This window comes from Gouania willdenowi, chromosome 20, assembly GCF_900634775.1.
Source record: "Gouania willdenowi chromosome 20, fGouWil2.1, whole genome shotgun sequence".
Taxonomy (NCBI): Eukaryota; Metazoa; Chordata; class Actinopteri; order Blenniiformes; family Gobiesocidae; genus Gouania; species Gouania willdenowi.
The window spans coordinates 14031483-14053076 of NC_041063.1; the positions used below are offsets into that span (position 1 = coordinate 14031483).

Consider the following 21594-nt stretch of genomic DNA (forward strand, 5'->3'; position numbering starts at 1 on the left):
TAAGTTGCTCCAGCACCTGAAAGCATCAGAAAGTGCTTTGATGCTTTCCTCATGAGAACTCGTAGGGACACATCAAGGCATATCACCTCTGAGGAAGACTGGCAGTTGTCAGGAGATAACATTTCCTGAAAAACCTTGTCTGAATAAACAAAACCTGAACATATATTTAAAAAAAAGAAGACAAAATAAACTTACTGAAATTGCTACAGCAGCGAAAAGATAAGAATAGCACGATAGACAATATCAGAAAAAGCAAAATATACAACATGAACAGCAAATGTTTGTAAATATGCAAATTATTAAATAAGAGGTAAGTAGAGGTCTTGCATAAAATACTAGAATTAAAATACTTAAAATGGCAACAAAAATGACACTAAAAACACATAAAATGACAAGAAAAACACAGAATAACTAATACTCATATTGGTCAATAATCTAAATGACGATTATGTGGCCCTTGGATCAGACAATCACACTTTTGTGGCCCCTACTGTGATAAAAGTTGCTACACTATAGCAATGGAAGTGGGTGACAGAAAAACAGGACTCATTTTTAATCAAGGGCTTTGTACATAAATAAAGCCTTTTTCTACAATAAAACTCAGATTCTTATGTTGTCGCTTAATGTCTCTGTCCCTTTAACTGAGACCTGAGGTCAAAGGTCATGTGAGGCGTTCGTGTGTTACTTCCTTTTTTCCTTTCTTTTTTTTCGTGTGTTACTTCCAAACACATTAAGTAGATCTGTGCTAGCACACAGCAGTGATGTTGTCTGTTATCAGAGATCTGACAGTGAAGGACGTGAGGTTTCCTACGTCTGTGGAGCAGCTCGGCTCTGACGCCATGGTGAGTGCTTCCACTGCTTTTTAACGCTCCAGGATTTGAACCAGAGACCCTGTTTGCACTGCAGCACACTGATCCAGACTACTCAGCAGCCTACGTAGTGCTGGAGACGGACTGCAACCTCAGAGGCTTCGGCCTCACATTCACTTTGGGGAAAGGAACCGAGATCGGTGAGAAAAACTCATCCTACAAATATGGAAAACACTGCTTGTTCACTGTGCTGCGTTCAAGGTACACCAGCAACCGTGCTGCGTTCAGGTGCTGTGGAAAAAACACTGCTAGTTATACAGGTGTCATGGTCTGAGTTCGCGTCGTACTGAAATTGTATATGCGCGCACATGCGCACTACTGCAAAAATGAATTTTTGCTAAAAAAAAAATCAGTTTTGTTTATTTTTGTTTTCAAAGTGTTTTATTTGTTTGTTTATTTGGATTAGGTTAGGGTGAGGGACGGGTTGTAATAAAATAAACTAATACCTCCTGTAACAATAAAAAACGAAGATTAAATATTCGCCGCCTTAATTTTAACATATAATTTGTACATAAATTTGCTAATGTAATTTTACGTAAACAATACTTAAAAAATTACATACAAGTATGAGCAACGTTTACTTTTCTAATTTCCTAATACGATTTTCACAACAAATGTAAATTAAGTTAGCAATATTTATTTACTTTCAATAGGCATAGCGTGTATTTTTGCACTCTCTCTCTCCTTTTTATACATGTTATTTAATTTTTTGCCATGTTTTCAAGTTTGTAATTAATGATAAACAACTATAATCTCAATTATAATAACTATTACTATAATACATCATATTCATCTCTAAATTCTAACCAATTGCTCCTACTGATCACAGACAAATAAATAAGCGAAGAGATAATAATATTAATGCTAATAACAGTGAGGATCCTCCTGTTGTGACCTTGAATGCAACTGTACCACCTAATAGATCCATCATTCAGACTATTGTATCACGTGTAGACTACAGATAGATTATAAACAATCAGATGCAAATTAAATGAAGTAAAATGGCCAAACCAACCTAAAGTTTGCATCATTTTCATCTCCATGCTTGTTAAGAGTTTAAATATGCACACACTGCACAAAAAAGGTGACATCCCTGCACTTTGTTGAAGCTTATTTCCTCTTACAGTAGTGTGTGCTGTCAAGGCCTTGGCAGGACTGGTTGTTGGCAAATGTTTGCGGGAGATTGTGAGTGACTTCCGAGGGTTTTACCGCCTGCTGAGCAGTGATAGCCAGATGAGATGGGTAAGAAAAACATTTGATTTTGCATAATGGAAAACAGAGTCAAATATGATTGATAGTCTTGTTTAAAAAGGCATTTAACTCAGTTCCAGTATATTTTAAAAACAATCCATCTTAGATGATTTCTCAGATAATCTATTCTTCCCTTATTGGGTCACATTTAAATTACTGCTTATAAGCTAAGACATAGTAATGTGTTTATACGTGAAAGGGTTAAATCTAACATTGGAAAACACAGCACTGTCAATAGCTATTAACAGCTGGAATAACCTTGATGCAGAGACAAAACAAGGAACTTCGAAAGACGATGAAGTTTTCTTTTGAACTGGAGGAACGTAAACAAAGTCGGGGAATGAAATCTGCAGGGAACAAGGACGACACGAACAACGATGGAGAGGAGGAATGAAAAAAGACAACACTGACTACAGATGAGAATAAATCCTACATAAAAAAGGACAAAAAAAAAAAAAAATTAATTGTGTTCAGAACAACCTAAGACTGTTTGACCAGAGACACAAGCTTTGATGTAAATTTTCTGTGCACAAAACAGGGGACGGGACTTGGATAGGCAAACTGCTTCTTTGGTCTCCTTTTTCGGCATGTACAAAAAAAAAAACCATGTCGGAAATAAACTGAATAAATACATTTTGCTCTCCACAGCTGGGCCCAGAGAAAGGTGTGATCCACCTGGCTACTGCTGCAGTTCTCAATGCTGTATGGGACCTGTGGGCGAGGGCTGAGGGCAAGGTGAAGCCATCATTAATGCACTATTTACAACTGTCTACTACGCAAATCACGATGTGCAACTTTTTTGTGGTGACTCTCCTGCAGCCGCTGTGGAAGCTGCTGGTGGACATGGTGAGTTCTTGGGCGTTTGGACCAATAACAGTTGAGATGTAATCACAGAGGAAATGTCACATTCGTGTCCATTCAGGATCCCAAACAGATCGTGTCGTGCATTGACTTCAGATACATCACAGACGCCCTCACAGAGGAAGAGGCCCTGGGTGAGATTGGGTTAAATCCAAAATGTCACGAGAAACGACTTATTTCCAGTCATTTTGGCAGTTCCATCAATGCATTTGTTCTCCAACACAGAAATCCTTGTCAAAGCTCAGGAGGGGAAGCAGCAGAGAGGTGAATATTCAGAATCCATACTGTTCATTTTTTGGTTATTCTATTGAAAAAAAAAAACAAATCAAAATAACAAATTAGCAGTGTGGTTATTTTGTTTTACTGACTTAAAACCAAAACAGGAATACAGGAATATCAAAAACCAGATAAGCAATGTTTTTCTTGTTTTGTTTGTGTGATATTTGGATATTTAATGGATGAAAGCTTCATGTTTTAAGCTCACCACACAGAGAGGACCCACAGTATTGCTCTGTTTTTTTACTCTCTGACAAAAAAAAGGAACAATACATAAATAAATTCCCCCAAAAAAATGGATGTTACGCAAAGCATGCATTTGATATGTGATTAAAGGAACCAGAGGTGGTGTAATGAATCTACTGGTGCTCCTCGTTTCTTGTGATCATCTTCCATGTGTGTTGACGGATGCCATTAGTGGCTATTGGTATTAAAACATGCAAAATAAATATAAAAAACTGTAATTGCTTTGTGTCAAATGGTAAAAGTTCTAACATATATTGTTCCTCACACCAGCCCCACAGTTGATAGTCAGTCACCAGTTTATTTGGGCACCCTTTGGACCGTAACACCATAAAACAAAACATAAAAGTGAGCAGCTTTACATCCACCGACTGCATGAAAACAGAAGCAGGACCAGAAAACTGATTAAATAAATCCTATATAGTCCTATTGTGTGCGGATCTTCCTCAGAGCATCAGATGCTGATGGAGGGCTACCCAGCATACACCACTTCCTGTGCCTGGATTGGATACTCAGACCAGCTGCTCCAACAGGTCTCTGTGCGACAAAAACACACAATATGCCTTATTTTATGATTTTATGATTTTTATGAACATGTTCCTACCAAAGCTCTGCACGGATGCACTGAGAAGTGGATGGACCAAGTTTAAGGTGAAGGTCGGTGCTGATCTAGAGGACGACGTTCGCAGATGTCGCCTCATCAGGGAAACGATTGGACCCAATAACACAATGGTGAGAATCATTTAATCTTGGGGTTTTCCTACCTTTTTTTTTTTTGCTCGTGTACCCCCTTTCTTTCATTCCTGAATCCAAGTACCCCCTTTGTCCGACTACAACATTTAGCTGAGAATACTGTGAAAAAAACAACTGTAAAGCATAATGATGAATGAGTGAGTGACAGCATACATTTTAAAGAATCTCATTTTGTAAACATATGGAATGAAACAGTAATTAGTGCGTCCTGAATAGAATTATTTCTATAGTTTGTATCATCTCCCTTTCACCTGGTGTGGAACTAAGACTCCCCCCCTTATATTATCAGTTCATGTTCTAATCATCATTAATATGATTATTATTTTTTTACTAAAATCAAACATTATAAAACCATATATTTGTAATGCTTTCATTTGTTAATGAAAAGTAGTGTCATTGCCGTTTCTCATTAGAGAAACAGTGGTTTAATCAACTTTAATCTGATTTTATTTATTTATTTTTCTATTTTTGGGGCTGAAATGTATCATTCTGTTGCTTAGATGATTGATGCCAACCAAAGGTGGGACGTGGCCGAGGCCATCGAGTGGGTGTCCAGGCTGGCTGAGTTTAAACCGCTGTGGATTGAGGAGCCCACGTCTCCTGATGACATCCTGGGTCACGCAACCATTTCCAAGGCAAGTCTTTTCATCTTAGTCATAAAAAACAAAACAAGCATGTCAGATGGGTGTTCCTAGGGCCACAAACTACGTGGTCGATGCAACTTCCTTCATTAGGATGAACATAGAGCTCAGCAGTTTCTTCTTCCTTCTGCCAAATCCTGGTGGAAATACTTCCATGTATCTGCTGCAGTGCTTCCAGGAAAGCATTAGACAGATGGTAAACTCCATGTTCTGTCATCTTCATTATCTCTTACACGTCTTTATTAGTGTTGCATAAATTATTCTCTTTGAGTTTTTGTGCAGTTATCTTTCATTTGATTTGTGTTATTTTATTTTATTATTTTTTTAAATAAATCCTTGAAGTTGATTGCAGTAGTGCAGGGATTATTTTTGATATTTTATGGGATCGCATGAAATCTTCTTCTGCTCCTTTTCTGGATGTTTTAAAACACTTTGTGTATATCAGTAAAGCTGGGCGAAATGGACCAAACTTCATATCTCAATATGATTTTTTTTTTTCTTTTTTTCTCTAAATGTCAATATAGGATACAGTATAAATCTCAGTATTTCTAAGTCTTACCAGAAAGACAATTCTGGGTTAGATTTAATGATGAAAAATGCCACACACCTAGGCACATTTATTAACAAACAGCTGCACAATATGTTCCACTTTTGGCTTTTTCTCCTGTAAGAGACAGCATGTGTGAGTGAGCTCTGTAGTGTGCATGGCTTGTTTGGGGAAACATCTGGGGTTAAACTTAGAACGCACTCGGAAATCAATCTAACTGAGCTTTTCATGTTATTCATGCTAGCAGCGACTCCTAAAACGGGTATCTTAAAACAAAAAAAGGTATAAAAAGTATGTATATATATATATGTAAAAGTATGTGTGTATATATATATATATATATATATATATATATATATATATATATATATATACAGTATATATATATATACATATATTGATATAGGCAATATTTAAATTTTCTATATCGCCAAAATATGTTGAATCTGGATATATCGCCCAGCCCTATATATCAGGCTATTTACTGGATCCTTTTTTAAATTGTCACACCCCCAAAACCATCAGTACCAGTCTACAGACCTTTGCCTGTATATCTAACGTTTCTTTACCTGTGTTGTTTCAGGCTTTGGCTCCTTATGGGATCGGTGTAGCAACAGGAGAGCAGGCAGGAAGTTCAGCACTCTGATATTTGTCCGTGCAAACATCCATATTGTATTTGATCAAAGTTTTGAGTTGACTTTCCTCTGTAGTGTCACAACAGGGTGATGTTTAAGCAGTTCCTGCAGGCGGCTGCGCTACAGTTTGTCCAAATAGACGCCTGTCGTCTAGGCAGCGTCAACGAGAACCTGGCTGTGCTGCTGATGGCTCACAAGTTTAAAGGTAGACTTGGAAGGAACGTTCACGGTAGTCCTCCCTGCAAAACTTTAACAACTGTTAATCAGAAGTTCAAGTACAATTCCACAAAAAGAAGAATGATTTTTTTTCATGTAAATGATTGTGCACGTGGTTCCCTTCGACCGGTATTCCTAGCGTGTGCATGTGCTCAGTAGAAACATCTGGGAATGACAGATGTGTTCCTATTGTCCAGTGCCGGTGTGTCCTCACGCTGGGGGAGTTGGACTCTGTGAGCTCATGCAGCATCTGATCCTCTTTGATTACATCTGCGTGTCAGTCAGCCTCAGCAATCGGTAACGTCCTCCATGGATTTAAAGCGTGGGATGATCTCGACATCACTCTGAACTCCATTTCTCCTCAGAATGTGCGAGTTTGTCGATCATCTTCACGAGCACTTCACTAGTCCCGTGGTGATTCAGAACGCCTGCTACATGCCCCCAAAGGTGAGAGATACATCAGCTCCTGATGTTTACAGCTTACCTGCTTCCTGATCCATTTACTTGGTGTGTTTATTTATTTAGCATTCATTCTGTAATTATTCCTCATAGGATCCAGGCTACTCCTGTGAGATGTTTGAGTCTTCTGTGAGGAGACACCAGTTTCCTGATGGAGACGTATGGAGGCTGGACATGAAGAAATGAAGGCTGTCGTCGTCCACATTTTACAATTATTTGTAATCATTCAGTCACTTTTGTTAACGTTTAAATAGCTCAACAGACTTTGGATGTCTTGTTTTCCTCCTTTTTATTAAATGTGATGTAAAAATGTACTTTTTTTTTTTTAAAGGTGTTTCAGATTAAATCTATTCAAATATGCATAAACATTTTGATCATATTTACCCACACTGAATGGCTTTAACAATACAACTAAATACCTGCTAAAACCCAATGATTCATCTAAAACAGTGGTTCTCAAACTTTTTAGGGTCAAGTACCCCCTTTCTCTTACTTTTGAATGGAACCCCTTTATGTCCGACTACTACATTTTGCTCAGAATTCTGTAAAAAATAACTATAGAGCATAATGATGGAATGAATGAGAGATAACACACATTTTAAACAATCTCATTTGAAAATAAGTAAATGAAACCTTATTTATTGCCTCCTGAATAGATTTATTTCTATAGTTTTTATCATTTACGGTCATCTCCCACCTGATGTGGGATCCAATCAAAATCGCTTCTATTATCATTTTATGTTTTCGGTGTCATTTTGTGTGTTTTTGGTGTTATTGTTATGTGTTTTTGGTGTTATTTAAATTATTCACTCTCAGTGTGTGTGTTTTTGGTATCGTTTGGTTGTTTTGTATGTTTCTCTGTTATTTTTGTCTATTTTGTCGTGATCTTGTGTGTTTTGCTCTCCTTTAGTGCGTCTTTGTTGTCATTTTGTGTGTTGCTGGTAATTTTGAGTATTGTTCTCTGTGTGTGTGTGTGTTTTTGGTGTCATCTTGTGTTTTTTTTTTTCTTGTTGTTCGTCTGTTTTTATTATTTTGTACATTTTTCTCTTATTTTGTGTGTTTTTGTTGTCGTTTTGTGAGTTGCTGGTACTATTTAGTGTTATTATCATTTTTAACTAAAAGTAAACAAAACCCCATATTTTTAATGCTTTCATTTGTTAACTCCCCCTTCAAGTACCCACTGTAGTGGCATTGTGTACCCCTAGGGGTACACGTACCCCCATTTGAGAAACACTGATTTCAAACGTTTTGGTTCCAAAATGAATGGGAAACTGATATTTCCAAGTTTACATCTCAGAACAGTTTAGTAAAACGCTTATAAAGTGTTGGTGCACTATAAATAGACTACCTGACAGTAGAAAGACAGGAAAGGGGACAAAGAGTTATCATCTACTACCCTAAAAAGACTGTCCAGGGGCAACTAAAGCCAACAGATGGCAGTAATACACTTATAAGGAAACAGGCTACCATTAAACATAGGTGAAAAATAAATACATCTATGTATTTGAAGAAGTTTCAATAAATATTACTTCTTTTCAAAGGGTAAATTAAATTTAGTAACAGGACCTTTGGGGAGATTTTTAGTTTTTAGAGCGGAAAAACGGCAGTATCTGGCAACACGGCCTTCTACAACAGGGAGCCGCGTAAAAGGAGGTCTACAGAGAGTCGGCTCTTTCTACAGGACTTTGGCTCTTTCAGCGTTGGACACAGGAGTTGGTTCACCTGGCACATAGTTTAAGAACCGGCTCTCGGTTCTACTTCACTTCAAATCGGAGAAAAGTGCGAATACGTCGGTGTTAATGCGTGATTCCCGCAGGCGAAGCAGCATAATATGGCTGCATTTCCACGACCTGGGAAATAACAAGGCAACGTGTCAGTTCTGTGGGTTGAACATATCATTTAGAGCAGGTTCCACCACAAACCTGCACAGACACATGAGGACCGTCCATCCCGCTGTGCAGATGGACAAACCAGCGCTGCTAGCTTTAGCTTCCTCTGAGGCTGCTAGCATAGCTACTGTTAGCATCGCTGCTGCTAGCATAGCTCCCGCTGCAACACTAGCATGTCCCCCAGAGACTCAAAGCAAAGTCACCTCATGGAAACCAAAGCGGATGAGTCGCACCAAAAAGCTCAGCATTGATGATGAATTAGCTAAAATGATCGCTGCTGATTTCCAACCCATCTCCATGGTGGACGACAAGGGATTTATGGGATTTGTAAAAGCCTTGAATCCATTCTACAGCCTGCCCAGTAAAAAAACACTGTCTGAAACACTGATCCCCAAACTGTATCGCACAGAATGCGCCAAATGGAAATCTAGGGTCAACACAGCATCTTCAGTGTGTCTGACCATTGACTGCTGGACCTCCAAAGCCTCCAGATCCTTCATGTCTGTCACTTCCCACTTCATAGAACATTACAAGATGACGTCCTGCCTGCTGGACTGCTTTGAGTGCACAGAACACAGTGTGGAAAACCTGGTCAATGAGCTGCTGAGAGTGGCTCAAGAGTGGCAGGTTGAGGACAAAGTGGTGTGTTGTGTCCGTGATGATTCTCCAAACACAGCCACAGCCTTAGAAACCTTAAAGTGGACCCACAACCCATGCCTGGCACACACCATCAACACCATGATGCAGGACGCACTGGAAATAGTGAAGGAAACTGTAGAAAAGGTGAAGGCCATTGTTGACTGGTTTCTCCAAAGCCCTGAAGCTACAGAGATGCTGGTGTCTTCTCAAAATCAGTTGAGCTCATCAGGTGTGAAGCTAAAAAGGAATTGCCCCACCAGGTGGACTTCAACATTTACTATGTTAAAACATGTTCTTGAGTTGAAACAAGCCATCATCCTCACCCACGCACCCGTAGATCCGTTAAGCGAAGAAGACTGGCAGACTGTGAAGGAGGTCTGCACTATTCTGGAACCATTTGTGGAGGTGACACAGGAGATAAGTGCTGACAGGTACCACTCAACATTGGTTGTAATTCACCACTACATTGCACACATTGTTAATATTGTCTCCGACAAGGGGTGTCAAAATCATTTTAGTTCAGGGGCCAAATATGGACAAGTGGGGAATCGAACGATTCAATATAGGAAGTGTCTCCTAGTATGTAATACTTATCCATATACCGGCATTCTATCTGTACGGAAGATGGTGTTACCGGAAGTCACGTGACCATTCTGCTAGTGCTGAACGATTAATTGCGTTTGCGATATTATCGCAATATCGTTACACGCGATTTTCTAATTGCGAAGGCTGCATTTTTTTTTTAAATTATTCATAGAAAATAACATTTTTTCATTTTTTTTTCATTTTTTTTCATTTTTTTTTCAAAAAAAGGAAAAAAAAAAAAGAAAATAACATTTTTGTCCTGTATTGTATTGTCCTGTTAAGTTCAGAGAGTGTTTAAGAAGTGCAGTCCACGTGTTTCATGAAACGTGAAGTTAGTTAGATATGTTGAAAAGGTAAAGCCACAGATTTGTTTGCTTTATTGTTGTAATCTGTGCTTTAAAATGTATAGTTTATATTTTTTCTTAAAGTTTAAATAAATCTGAAATTGCTTATTAAGAAACAGACAGATTTATTGCTTGTGTTCATTGAAAAATACATGACAAGATGCCCTTGAAAAAAGAATTGCATATTAAATCGCAATTGCAATATTGAGGAAAATATCGCACTTAGATTATTTTCCAAAAAAGAAAGTTCAGCCCTACATTCCGTGCGGTTAGTCTGTAACGTAGTTTTTTTTATTATTATTATTTTTTTTTTTTAATGTGTATTATATTGCATAGATGCTGATGTAAAATTACATCCAATTTCTGGTTAATTTCAAAAGAATAATAACCCATGAAAAGTTTCTATATTTTTATTACTGTCAGAATTCTTGAGCTTCAGCTATTTTACACCACTTTGCACTTCATTATCTGGTCATTTACACAATGATTCATATTTTCTCAGTCTCTTTTTACTCTACCCTGCGGGTTGGATTTGGCCCCCGGGCCTTGAGTTTGACACATGCCGTAGATCAGTGATTACCAAACTTTTCACAGTCCCGTACCCATTAGTCCCGTGCACTACTTATCAATGCTCTACTGCACTATTTTCCTTTATTATTATTATTATATTTTTATTATTATCGTTCTTTTCTATTATTTTCCTTCTTTTTATCTTATTTCTTTTATTTTTATTTTTATTTTTTTTATTTTTTATACTATTATTATTATTATTAATTATTATTATTATTATTATTATTATTATTATCTTGTTATTTTATCGAGTTTGCACATTCTAGTCTAACTACTGTTTATATTTATACTTATGTTTATACTTATTATCATCTTTTCTAGTTGATTGTTTATTATTGAATGTTTTCACTATTGGAGAGAGCACAGTTGACCGAGTCAAATTCCTCGTGTGTACAACATACACTTGGCGAATAAAGATGATTCTGATTCTGATTCATACATTTAATCTAACGCTATGTACCCCCTGCTCCTGCACACTTAAAAAAAACATGTCTTGTTGTTTTTGTTTTTCACAAATTTAAACAATTTAAAAAAAAAAACTTTTTCACGTTGTCATTATGGGGTATTTTGTTCATAATTTCGAGGAAAGAGATTAATTTAATAGGATTTGGAATAAGGCTGTGACATAAAGGGGAGCGATGTGAATACTTTGCCGATGAACTGTAGGTCAATGTGTAAATTGTGGCAATGCATGGAGGCTCCTGACTGCTGGTCTAGTTCTATTCTTTCTTATATTCGTTCCAATGTTATCACCCTGTTTTTAATTTCTATACACCCTAATGACAATTTTCGTACCCCACTTTGGGAACCTATTCCCTAGATAAACTGGAGAAATCAGGGCAAAAAAATTGCCATTTTGCGTCCTAATAAAATTATGTATAAATCCTAAGAAATTAGTCTGTACTATCTCTAAATCCATATACATATACAGATGCACAGCTATGTAAACTACACAGGCTTCTTCAAATGTTTAAAGATCTCTATTGTCTTCCAGCTACGTCACAGCCTCTAAAATGCTGGTGCTGTGCAAAGGCCTGCAGCGAGTGACGTCTCAGCACCAACAGACGGTGACAACGGAGCGAGCAAAGGAAGTGACCTCGGCTCTTTGTTCGGACATGCACACAAAGTTCCTGCGCCTGGAGCACGACACCGTGCTCTCAGAAGCCACTTTATTAGACCCCAGGTTTAAAAAACTTGCATTCAGCGACTGCAGAGCCGTTCAGAGCGCCTTCCAGAGGTTGAACGCAGCAGCAGCAGGATGCAGCTCCAGCACGGAGGCGGCGTTACCGTCACCGAGCCAAGAGGAGGCGGAGCCACCGAGCTCTGCTGTGTGGAGTTTTTTTGATAAGATTGCCACAGGAGATGCTGCGATGAGAGAGCCCACAGCTGATGCTATGACGGAGGTGAATTCTTATCTCTCAGAACCAATCATTCAGAGAGCTGAAGACCCACTGAGCTGGTGGCAGGCCAAGGCTTCAGTCTACCCACGACTGGTCCAAGTGATGGTGGGAAGGTTGTGTGTAGTGGCAACATCAGCTCCTGCAGAGAGAATCTTTTCATCAAACCAAACGGTCACGAGAAGGAAGCGCATATGTCCATCCAAGGTGAAACATCAGGTTTTCCTTAATGCCAACCTGCAGTAGAGACATTTATACCAACTTCTAATAGATCAGCTTGTTTCAAAGCATTTGGTGACATTGTTTTCTGTTAAGTGTGTTTAAATAAGATGATATCAGACTGCTTATCACACACTAAGTAAAACAGGAACCAATAAGTAGGGGTGTCCCAATCTGATATCGGTCCAATATTACCCTGAAAACGAATATCGCATTCAAATTTCCGGATTCTCCAATTTTTTTTTTAATTTATTTTATTAAATTGTACAATACTGTAGACATTATCCATCCATCCATTTTCATACCCGCTTATTCCCGTTTAACAGGGTCGCGGGGGTCTGCCGGTGCCAATCTCCGGCTCTCATAGGGCGCTGGTACACCCTGGACAGGGCGCCAGTTGTAGACTTTATGTTGAAGGTTAAAATGTAACCAATTGGTTAATAATAAATGTTGCTGACTATTGTTCTCGGAGTAACAGCACTTGATCAAACCTTTCTAACATTCCACACTACAAAATAAGTATTATTTTTTTTAAATAGTATGTATGATTCATGACTATATTGGTATCGGCCGATACGCAAGGCTGCAATATCGGTATATCGGAAATGAAAAAGTTGTATCGGGACATCCCTACCAATAACCATCACCATTAATTCTCTCTCAATAATGTTTAAAAAAAACTGATCGTCTTTAAACTATTTAAATGATAAATTATTTGAATGTTTGTATATTTTAAGCATGTTCACAAAAAGCATTTCACTGTGACATTGGTCCTTCAAATTCAAATATTAAATTCACTATATTATGTTTGTATCATGATTGTGAAATGTTTCATTTTAACTTTAAAAAACAAAGCTTAACCACATATTGTATTGCTGTTAAAATTGCCAGTATGAACCAGGAGGTAATAAAAGTTTGCAAAAATAAGAAATTTGCTAAGATTAGATATAAAAACACAGGCTACCTTTCCCCAGTATATTTATATTTATCATATTTATCCTTTATTCTCCATCTATTCTTTATTTGAGTAAACTTTTATCTGATGAGCTCAATGTATTTAGACAAATAAAGGAAGGAGTGATCACAACATTAAAAACTATAACAACGTACCCTTAAATTGATTTGTCGTTTTAATGGTAGAAAGTGGAGAAATTAAAGGAGTTATGGGGAAAAAAAGTCTTATAATAAACAATAAAATAAGCCAAAGAGAGCATAATTATGCTGACCTCACTTTTTAAACCATTTTTGAGGACTAAACTGTCGTCCTCCTGAGGAGCCTGAGACAGGACATGATACAGTGACAATATTAAATTGCATATTCCACAAAATAAACCATTTGTTCAGTAATAAAGGGCCAACGTTCATTTTTGAAGCACTTTTATTTATTTTTTTTAACAATACTAAAACTTTTTTTTACCTCATACATATATTTTTCAGGAACAAACGTACACTTTCTGTAAAACAAAACAAACCTAAATAAGAATCTGTTGCTGCTTCAATCCATTTTCCATTCTAATGATTTTGCAAAATAATGTCTGTAAATTTAAGGACTTTACATCAAACATCTCCATAAAGGGAAAAGTTTATTTACCAAACAAAAAAGAAGAAAGAACCTCCTGGAACAAATGAAATGAACAAATCAGAATTACCCCAAAGAAAGCTCTATTTGTGAACTCGTAAGTGATGAGTCAGGCCTTTTCATAATAAATGTCCAGGTGTAAAATCCTGCATGACGGTGTGAGAGCAGATGTGCAGGACTGTAGCTCTCCAGGATTTCACAGATGTATCTGACTTATATCTGAGTGTCTGGTGGTTCTCACACAGCCATCTGCATCTTAATAGTTGGGTGTGGGTTGTATTCGCAGATCTCAAAATCCTCTGCTCGGAAATCGTCGACTCGCTCAACTTTTCTCAAAATCTTTAGTTTGGGAAAAGGCCGGATTTCCCTCTGAAGCTGCACATAAACATGGAATATTAGTTTGAAATCCTACAGAACAAAGAGTGAACAACAGTAAAGTCAGTGACCCACCTGCTCTTTGAGAGGTTCAACATGGTTTACGTAGACGTGAGCATCTCCAAGAGTGTGGACAAAGTCGCCCGGCTAAGAAAACAGTTCCATATCAATAAAATGTGATTTCTTTGCACAAGGAGGAGGTTTCACGTGCGTGTGTACCTTTAGATCTGCGATATGAGCGATCATGTAGGTAAGAAGTGCGTAGCTGGCAATATTGAAGGGTACTCCAAGGCCCATGTCACCTGAGCGCTGGTATAACTGGCAGGACAGCTCACCGTCACACACGTAGAACTGGCAGAGGGCGTGGCAGGGAGGCAGGGCCATGAGGGGAAGATCTGCAGGTGATTGAATATGAAAATCAGCAAACAGCCTGAGAGCACCTGATGAATGAGGAAGGAAGGGTTTTACTGCTCGGTCTCACCTTTTGGATTCCAAGCACACATGATGATCCTTCGGTCCTCTGGGTTTTTCTTGATGGTGTCTATAACATTCTGCAGCTGGTCGACACCTTGTCCTGTGTAATCTGTTGAGTAAACCAAAAAAGGAATGACTGCTGACGTGTCCCAGCCCTGGTGAGTAAAGCCGCTCTGCATACGAGCCAAATAGGAAGATGAGTTGCAAAAACTGACGCCTGATTTGATATTCACTTAGATTTAATACGATTTTTAATTTGGTAAAGGACATTTCCATCATATTATCAATTTTATGATTCTTAGAGAACTAATGCTGTAAATAGTAAAAAGTAGGGATGTCCCAATACAACTTTTTCACTTCTGATACGATACCGATATTGCAGTCTTGAGTATTGGCCGATGCCGATATCGACCAGATACGATATCAGCACGAATCATACACACTTGTATTACTTATTTTGTAGTGTGGAATGTTAGAAAAGGCTTGACCATGTGATGTTACTCACACAGAGAATCAGTATCAGCTCCAATACCGTTTAATATAAAAAACGCAATGCACTTATATAGGTGATAAGAATTAAATATCAATATAATGTATTTAAGACCTAAACATGATTCTATGTCCAGAAACAGCTGTGTGAGTGCGTGCTGCGCTGCAAAAAAGAAAGAGCAGAGCAGGGTGACAAGACAGGCTTGAAGCACAAGCATCCACTATTGAATCAATCCTTTTTTTGGACAAAAACATGGATTATCCTTATATTTGATTCGTGGATTATGTAAATAGATTCACTGCTGTCTCTGGCGCCGCAGGGCCCAGTGTGCACCTGTGTTTGAAGTGTGTTTGTTTCCCCGTGCGCTGATCTGATGTTGACATTGTGGAAGCAAGCTTACCACCATAACAAATGTAAATATGTCAGTTGTATGAGGAAAAACCGGTTTTATTTGTCGGTTTCAGGTTGGGCTCTGATACAAATATCTAATGTCCGTCAGACCTGTAGGTTTCACTTTTGCTTTGTTGGATTCTGGTCAAAGCTTGAAATTGAATAAGATTCATATCATAATGGTCAGTGTTTAAAAGCAAATCGGCACCACAAAAAGCCAAAACTAAATATTTGTCTTTTTCTTTCTCCTCGTCCTCCTCTGCACCTGCTCATTCATTCTCCGTTTTTATTTATTTTTGGTCGACTAATCGCTATGTGTGCCATAGTCTTGGTCGACCAACCATTTCCTTGATTGACTACTAGGGATGTAACAATTCACTCAACTCCCGATACGATTCTCTCACGATTTATTTTACAAAATGGGACTGTACACAAATATTCTTTCATTTTTTGGAAAATACTGTACTATTTTCCTTTTATATTTAATTGTCAAAAGAATCCCTTGATATTTAAAACAATGCAATTTAACTAAAAATAAATCTTGAATGAAATAAAGGAATCATACAAATGAAGAAGAAGCCTTTTAATTTAAATTCTGGTTCTATAGTAAACAATACAAAACTACATAATAGTTCTTTTTCTTTTTAAAAGTGCAACTGAAAATATATTTTGTGCCTTAACAATTGGACTTAAAAAAAAAATCTGCACTGTATTTACATCAGTTGCTGATGTTGTTTGGACCAGCAGAGAGCGCTGGTAACCCAGTGGTCAGTTGGCATGCAGATATCCTTGCAGTGAAGAAGAGATGCTATGCTAGCAGACAGAGCTAATAGAAAACATAAATTTTACAGATATTCACGTAATATTACAGATATTATTTCGGTGCTAAAGAATCATTTATGAACATGTTTAAGAGTAGAAGGCAACCAGAAAGAAAGTAGTAGGAGATTCCGCCCGCTGCCTACACTTTTAGACGAGGATATATAGCACCCTCTGCTGTTTAAAAAAGTACTGCGATTCAATTTTCAGAGTATCACTGTGAACAGTGATACCTATGAATTGATTTTTAACTGCCTTACGATTAATCGTTACATCCCTATTGACTACAGCCCTAATAAAGTGCTGTGGTTATATTTTAAATTGTTTTTTGTTTTGTTTTTAAAGACGAATTAATACCTGAACAACTAGATTATTTCATAGAGAGCTATGTTGAAAAAAAAAAAAATGATCCCTCTGTGGATGTGAAACTTCATCCATAGCAAAGCTTCGGTGCAATTTGCAATGTGACCATAATGTCAAATGACACGTCACTTTACGTGAAATATAATATGCATTTGTACCATTGATGTGTTTGAAATTACAAAACTTCCCACTTTTATTACATTTTGTTGAACACCATTTAAATATTATTATAGTGGAACTTGTAGATTAATGCATCTACATTTGTCCATCATTTTTGCACCATAAAATGCTGCAACCAGTCAAGTAGAAAAAATGTCAAGCTTTTTAAAAAAAAAAAAAACAAAACGTAAAGAGACCCAAAAGAAGTGAATATAAAATCAGGTTGAAGCTGTTGGAACTCATACCTGCATGCATGTTTGTGTACTGTGCACCAAAGTGTCTCCACTGAAAACCGTACACTGGTCCCAGATCCCCCTCCTCTCTGTCGGTAAAGCCCAGGTTATCCAGAAAGGCCCTGGAACCATTAGCATCCCAAATCTTCACACCTTTCTCTGACAGCTCCTTGGCATTAGTGGACCCCTTCAAAACATCAGGAGAAAACAAAAGGCTAAGGCTTAGAATGTCTCTGAATGTGAGGCGTTTCCCTTACCTTGATAAACCACAGCAGCTCCTCCATGATCCCTCTCCAGAAAACTCTTTTAGTTGTCAACAAAGGAAATTGATCTGCACAAAAAAGTGAAGTTATTTGCAATGATTAAACTCAGTTATAATGCAATGCAACTTGAACACTATGTGGTAACTATAATAAAAATAATAATAAAGATTGTAATGAAAATAATTTTAAAAATCCCTTAGGTGAGGTAATAATATATATATATATATATTTTTTTTTAATCCTTTCTGTATGGTGGTTGCTATGGTTTTTATGTTGTATTCTTTTTCTGTTCTGTATGCTGTAAACTCATTCCAATGAGGTAATTATGTTATTTCTGTTAATGTTATTACAATAATAATCATAAAAAAATATTATTATTGTAATTACTGACACCTGCTGGATCTTTAAAATCATTGGAGGCAACTAGTGGTGTTGGCAAAAATCAATTTGGCGATATATCGTGATTTTACGTCGCGCAATTCTCGGATCGATTCAAAATGCATCCATTTTATCTTACTTAATTTTTATTTTTTTTAACCTTTATTTAACCAGGAAAGTTTTTTCCACTGCAGGAGACATTGTAACTGCACAAAGAAGTGCTCTGAAACCTGGACATGTTGACCAGCTTGTGTTTTTTCAATAAAATCTAAAAAGAAAGTACTAACTTAATTGAATGTTATGCATAGTACAATCATGCTTCTTAGTAACTGTAAATAAAAAAAACAAGTGGATTGAATAACAATATAGAAAGAAAAAGTAAAAATAAAGAAGCATTGTATAAAGGAAATAAAAACAAGGTAGTTACAAAGCAGTCAGAATTCTAATCTTTAATTAATTTATCAAATTGCATGTGTGGATAGACTTTATGTTATTGATTAATTTGATCGATTCTAAATAATATTCGCACTCAATTCTGAATGCATGTAAAGCGTGGGTTAGTTTTCTGGATTTTAGAATTATGGATGTGGAATTTACCAAGTAAAATCGTCAGATTAACACGGTATACATAAATAAAGTGCCGCAACTTAATAAATAAAAAGCCGCAACTTAATAAATAAAAAATAAATGAATAAAGTGCAGCAACTTAATATGTATATATATATTTTTTTATTTTTATTAAAGGGCCGCAATTTAACAAATAAAAAAATAAAGTGCCGCAACTTTCCACGAGATATCAATGAATATTATGAATATGAACACACCCCGTAGACTGTATCTAGCTTGAGTGCCGAACACTGAGATGACTCCAGTCCCGGTTCTGTCTCCCTTCCTCCGGCCGTGCTGCATGATGTAGTCCACCTGGTCCAGATACCCTCGCTCGTCACAAAAGATGCCGAACTGCTTCTTCTTCGCCATCGTGTCAACGGCAGCCTCAAGCTTTCTATCCCCGCTGCAAATCCCAGAGGTCGCAGGCATTTTCCTTAATGAAAAGTTTGACACAACTTAAAAACTACTACTATTATTGTCAACTCGCACGTGTCACGTGATCCACAGCCAATAGGAAGAAGCGATAATGCCGCGTTCAGACGAAAGTCTCGCGATAATTAAAAAAGACCGCGAATCAGTTGTAGTTTTTATTCATTGTAGGCTATGTACGGCTCTACACTCCAGTCCACTAGGTGGCGCTAATGCTTAGGTGCCTACTGGCAAATCACAAGAAAAAGAAGAAGTTGCAAGTTGGTCCAGGGTTTCAGAAGTATTTTATTTTGACAGGATGGGTTTAAACAATGCGTTATTCTCAGTTGGCGGCGGTAAGGCAGCATTTTTCCCCCTTTCTTGCCAACCGCCAATAAAACGCTAAAAGAAGAACAACAAATGATCAGATACACGAAAAATATTGTATAATGTGTAAACATATACATATATATTTAAAAAGATATAATTCTAAGGATTTTGTGAATTAACTCTTTGAATGATTGGATTATTTGAAGTACTGCATTTGTGTTTGAAACATTTATATCACCATCTTTATTAGCAGACAGGACTCCATAGAAACATTAACAAATACATAAAAACTAGGATTAAAACAGGACTGTTCTTCTCTAAACCTAAACCAAATGTAAAATTATTCTCTGAGATGGTTGAAGAGTTTGAGGTTGTAGAAGTACTGGCACAATGTGAAAGCTTTTAAACATTAAATAATTGTATGGGCTTTTGTTTGAATGAATAAATAAATGTAGTCATTTTTTTTAAGTTTGCAGAAGACATCATCAGTCATTCCAGTTCACAATCTGACGCTTAAAATAATTTAAAAAATCCGTACAGCTGCCGTATCAATATACAGACGTTCTATCCGTACGCAGCACCCCTATTTGGTCAGTTTAGGTCACGTGATAGTTCCGTCATTGGCAAGTTTAGTTCTAACCCTAAAAATTGTTGCGATATTGGGTTATAACCTAACCCTAAACCTACACCTAAAACGCTACGTACTTGTACTTCGGTAAACGTACCAATAACACTATTTGTTGTACGTGCGGCAACCGTACAAATAGACACTTTCAAAATAATAATACATCTCAAAGGAGTTTAACAAATATACATATTTTATTTTATTTTACTTAAAAATAGGTTTTTGTGTTCTTCCCGATGTTAATTTTTTGTGCGTGATGTTTTGCGCAGATTGAATAAAAAAAATATTAGTTTTGACGTAATTTTCAAGTGCCAAAAAAAAACAATAGTTGCCAGGTTGAGTGTTTCCCCGCTGACTGTGTAATTAGATAAAAGAACCTTAGTGATAAAACACTGAATAAAGTAAGGCCAAAACCGGAAGTGAGGTTTCAGCGCAGCTCGATGAAAACAAACACACACGTGATTCTGTCATCTGTCAAAAGTCGTCTGCTTCTATCAGTCAGCGAGTGTCTCAAAGCTACACGACTTTAATGTTGACCTTTTGTGATTGCAAATGAGCAACAAACAATGTATCAATATTCTGAAGGTTTGTTTTCACAGCTATTGCCGACATGATCCGGAAATGACGTCACGGCGACTAACACCAAGCCCTCTACGTTTGCTTTAGAATTTAAAGAATATATCAAAACTATATCCCTTATTCATACAAAAAAAACAAAAAACATTTAAATCGTGACAATATACAATGGTTATTTTTGAAGTGGAATGATTACTGATTTACCCTCGTTTATTTTATCTTTATTTTTCTCCTTCAATTTTGTATATATGATTTTTGCTTGTCCCCTTTCTGTATATTTTTATAATATACACTTCTGACCTGTTGTAAATTTTTAATTTAAAAAAAAAAAAAAGTTTACGTCAGATAAAAAAAACACACATTTGCTTCAGATTCAGTTTCATTTATTTATTTTTTCAAATTGCGATCAACTCAAAACAATCATGCAATTAATTTCGATTAAAAACTGTAATCGCTTGACAGCACTAGAAATAATATATGATATTCACTATGTTGACAAATTACTTACCGCTGTTGTGGAACACAGGCTTTAGTTATGTTACTTCCTTTAGAGTTTAAATGAGTTGTTTTCATGATTTGAAAAGGCATTTAAAATGTTTTTTTTTTTTTTTAAACTTGAGCCCTGTCATGTTTTTAATGCCTTACGTAAATAACTTTGAATGCCTTGTTGCTGAAATATGCTACATAATGTTGCTTTGCTTTGTTGGGCCAATAAAAAAATCAATATGTATAGAATATTCATTTTTCTATAAAAGCAAGGAATCTCTGTTTGCCTGCGTGTGGCTCAAGTATCTCTGCAATTCAGGGACAGACAGAGCTGAGACTTTCAACATGCCTGCTCAGGGCTCTACACATCCCTTTTTTTTTAGCTCATTTCCATGACCATCAATCTTGTTTACCTGCCTATTGATGAGGTCTGCTTCTCTTCAATAATAATAATACTAATAATAAATCCACACAACAGACAATAACTTGCCTTTAATCAAGTTAGAAAGCTTCACAAGACATTTTTTTGTTATTTCACACATTTATTCAACCATCATGTCAGAAACAATCAAAGGAGATGTAAAATGTATAGCTTGCAATGTTGGAAAGCTATCAAGATTCGAAAGTTGCTCAATCTTTGAAA

General features: G+C 36.9%; 4 protein-coding genes across 5 annotated transcripts in view; 3 read left to right on the forward strand and 1 right to left on the reverse strand.

The window, feature by feature from the left end:
* The first annotated feature begins 665 nt into the window (after positions 1-665).
* On the forward strand, positions 666-7063 carry enosf1 (enolase superfamily member 1). Its single transcript, XM_028433887.1, has 15 exons — positions 666-842; positions 907-1009; positions 1996-2111; positions 2769-2855; positions 2940-2966; positions 3043-3115; positions 3207-3245; positions 3951-4033; positions 4110-4232; positions 4754-4888; positions 6025-6066; positions 6152-6281; positions 6490-6589; positions 6658-6739; positions 6845-7063. The coding sequence occupies exons 1-15, from the start codon at positions 762-764 to the stop codon at positions 6935-6937; spliced, it is 1314 nt and encodes a 437-aa protein (XP_028289688.1). The 5' UTR covers positions 666-761; the 3' UTR covers positions 6938-7063.
* Positions 7064-8373: 1310 nt separating this feature from the next.
* LOC114453903 (zinc finger BED domain-containing protein 4-like) lies at positions 8374-12677 on the forward strand. Its single transcript, XM_028433884.1, has 2 exons — positions 8374-9710; positions 11773-12677. The coding sequence occupies exons 1-2, from the start codon at positions 8551-8553 to the stop codon at positions 12419-12421; spliced, it is 1809 nt and encodes a 602-aa protein (XP_028289685.1). The 5' UTR covers positions 8374-8550; the 3' UTR covers positions 12422-12677.
* Positions 12678-13754: 1077 nt separating this feature from the next.
* Positions 13755-19115, reverse strand: tyms (thymidylate synthetase). Its single transcript, XM_028433888.1, has 7 exons — positions 18742-19115; positions 17534-17607; positions 17289-17463; positions 14830-14931; positions 14568-14743; positions 14424-14495; positions 13755-14348 (listed from the first exon to the last, which is right to left on the reverse strand). Exons 1-7 carry the CDS (start codon positions 18953-18955, stop codon positions 14211-14213), a joined length of 951 nt encoding a protein of 316 aa, XP_028289689.1. The 5' UTR covers positions 18956-19115; the 3' UTR covers positions 13755-14210.
* Positions 14842-21594, forward strand: part of LOC114453902 (collectin-12-like) — a 39336-nt gene continuing 32583 nt past the window's right edge. Inside the window, exon 1 of one of the 2 annotated variants that reach the window (XM_028433880.1) lies at positions 14842-14980. The gene's annotated coding sequence lies outside the window, so the exon portion shown is untranslated. The remainder of the gene's footprint in view (positions 14981-21594) is intronic. The other variant, XM_028433881.1, reaches the window with a different exon arrangement.

What these genes read in the sequence shown, in the direction of transcription:
- LOC114453903 (XM_028433884.1), top strand. Translation starts at nt 8,551, where the DNA reads ATGCGTGATTCCCGCAGGCGAAGCAGCATAATATGGCTGCATTTCCAC. An exon ending in CAGGAGATAAGTGCTGACAG is followed by an intron (nt 9,711 to 11,772) that starts GTACCACTCAAC and finishes ATTGTCTTCCAG; the next exon opens with CTACGTCACAGCCTCTAAAA.
- tyms (XM_028433888.1), bottom strand. Translation starts at nt 18,955, where the DNA reads ATGCCTGCGACCTCTGGGATTTGCAGCGGGGATAGAAAGCTTGAGGCT. An exon ending in AGCTGCTGTGGTTTATCAAG is followed by an intron (nt 17,464 to 17,533) that starts GTAAGGGAAACG and finishes GATGTTTTGAAG; the next exon opens with GGGTCCACTAATGCCAAGGA. An exon ending in GTACACAAACATGCATGCAG is followed by an intron (nt 14,932 to 17,288) that starts GTATGAGTTCCA and finishes TTTACTCAACAG; the next exon opens with ATTACACAGGACAAGGTGTC.
- enosf1 (XM_028433887.1), top strand. Translation starts at nt 762, where the DNA reads ATGTTGTCTGTTATCAGAGATCTGACAGTGAAGGACGTGAGGTTTCCT. An exon ending in GTCACGCAACCATTTCCAAG is followed by an intron (nt 4,889 to 6,024) that starts GCAAGTCTTTTC and finishes GTGTTGTTTCAG; the next exon opens with GCTTTGGCTCCTTATGGGAT. An exon ending in TCAGTCAGCCTCAGCAATCG is followed by an intron (nt 6,590 to 6,657) that starts GTAACGTCCTCC and finishes ATTTCTCCTCAG; the next exon opens with AATGTGCGAGTTTGTCGATC.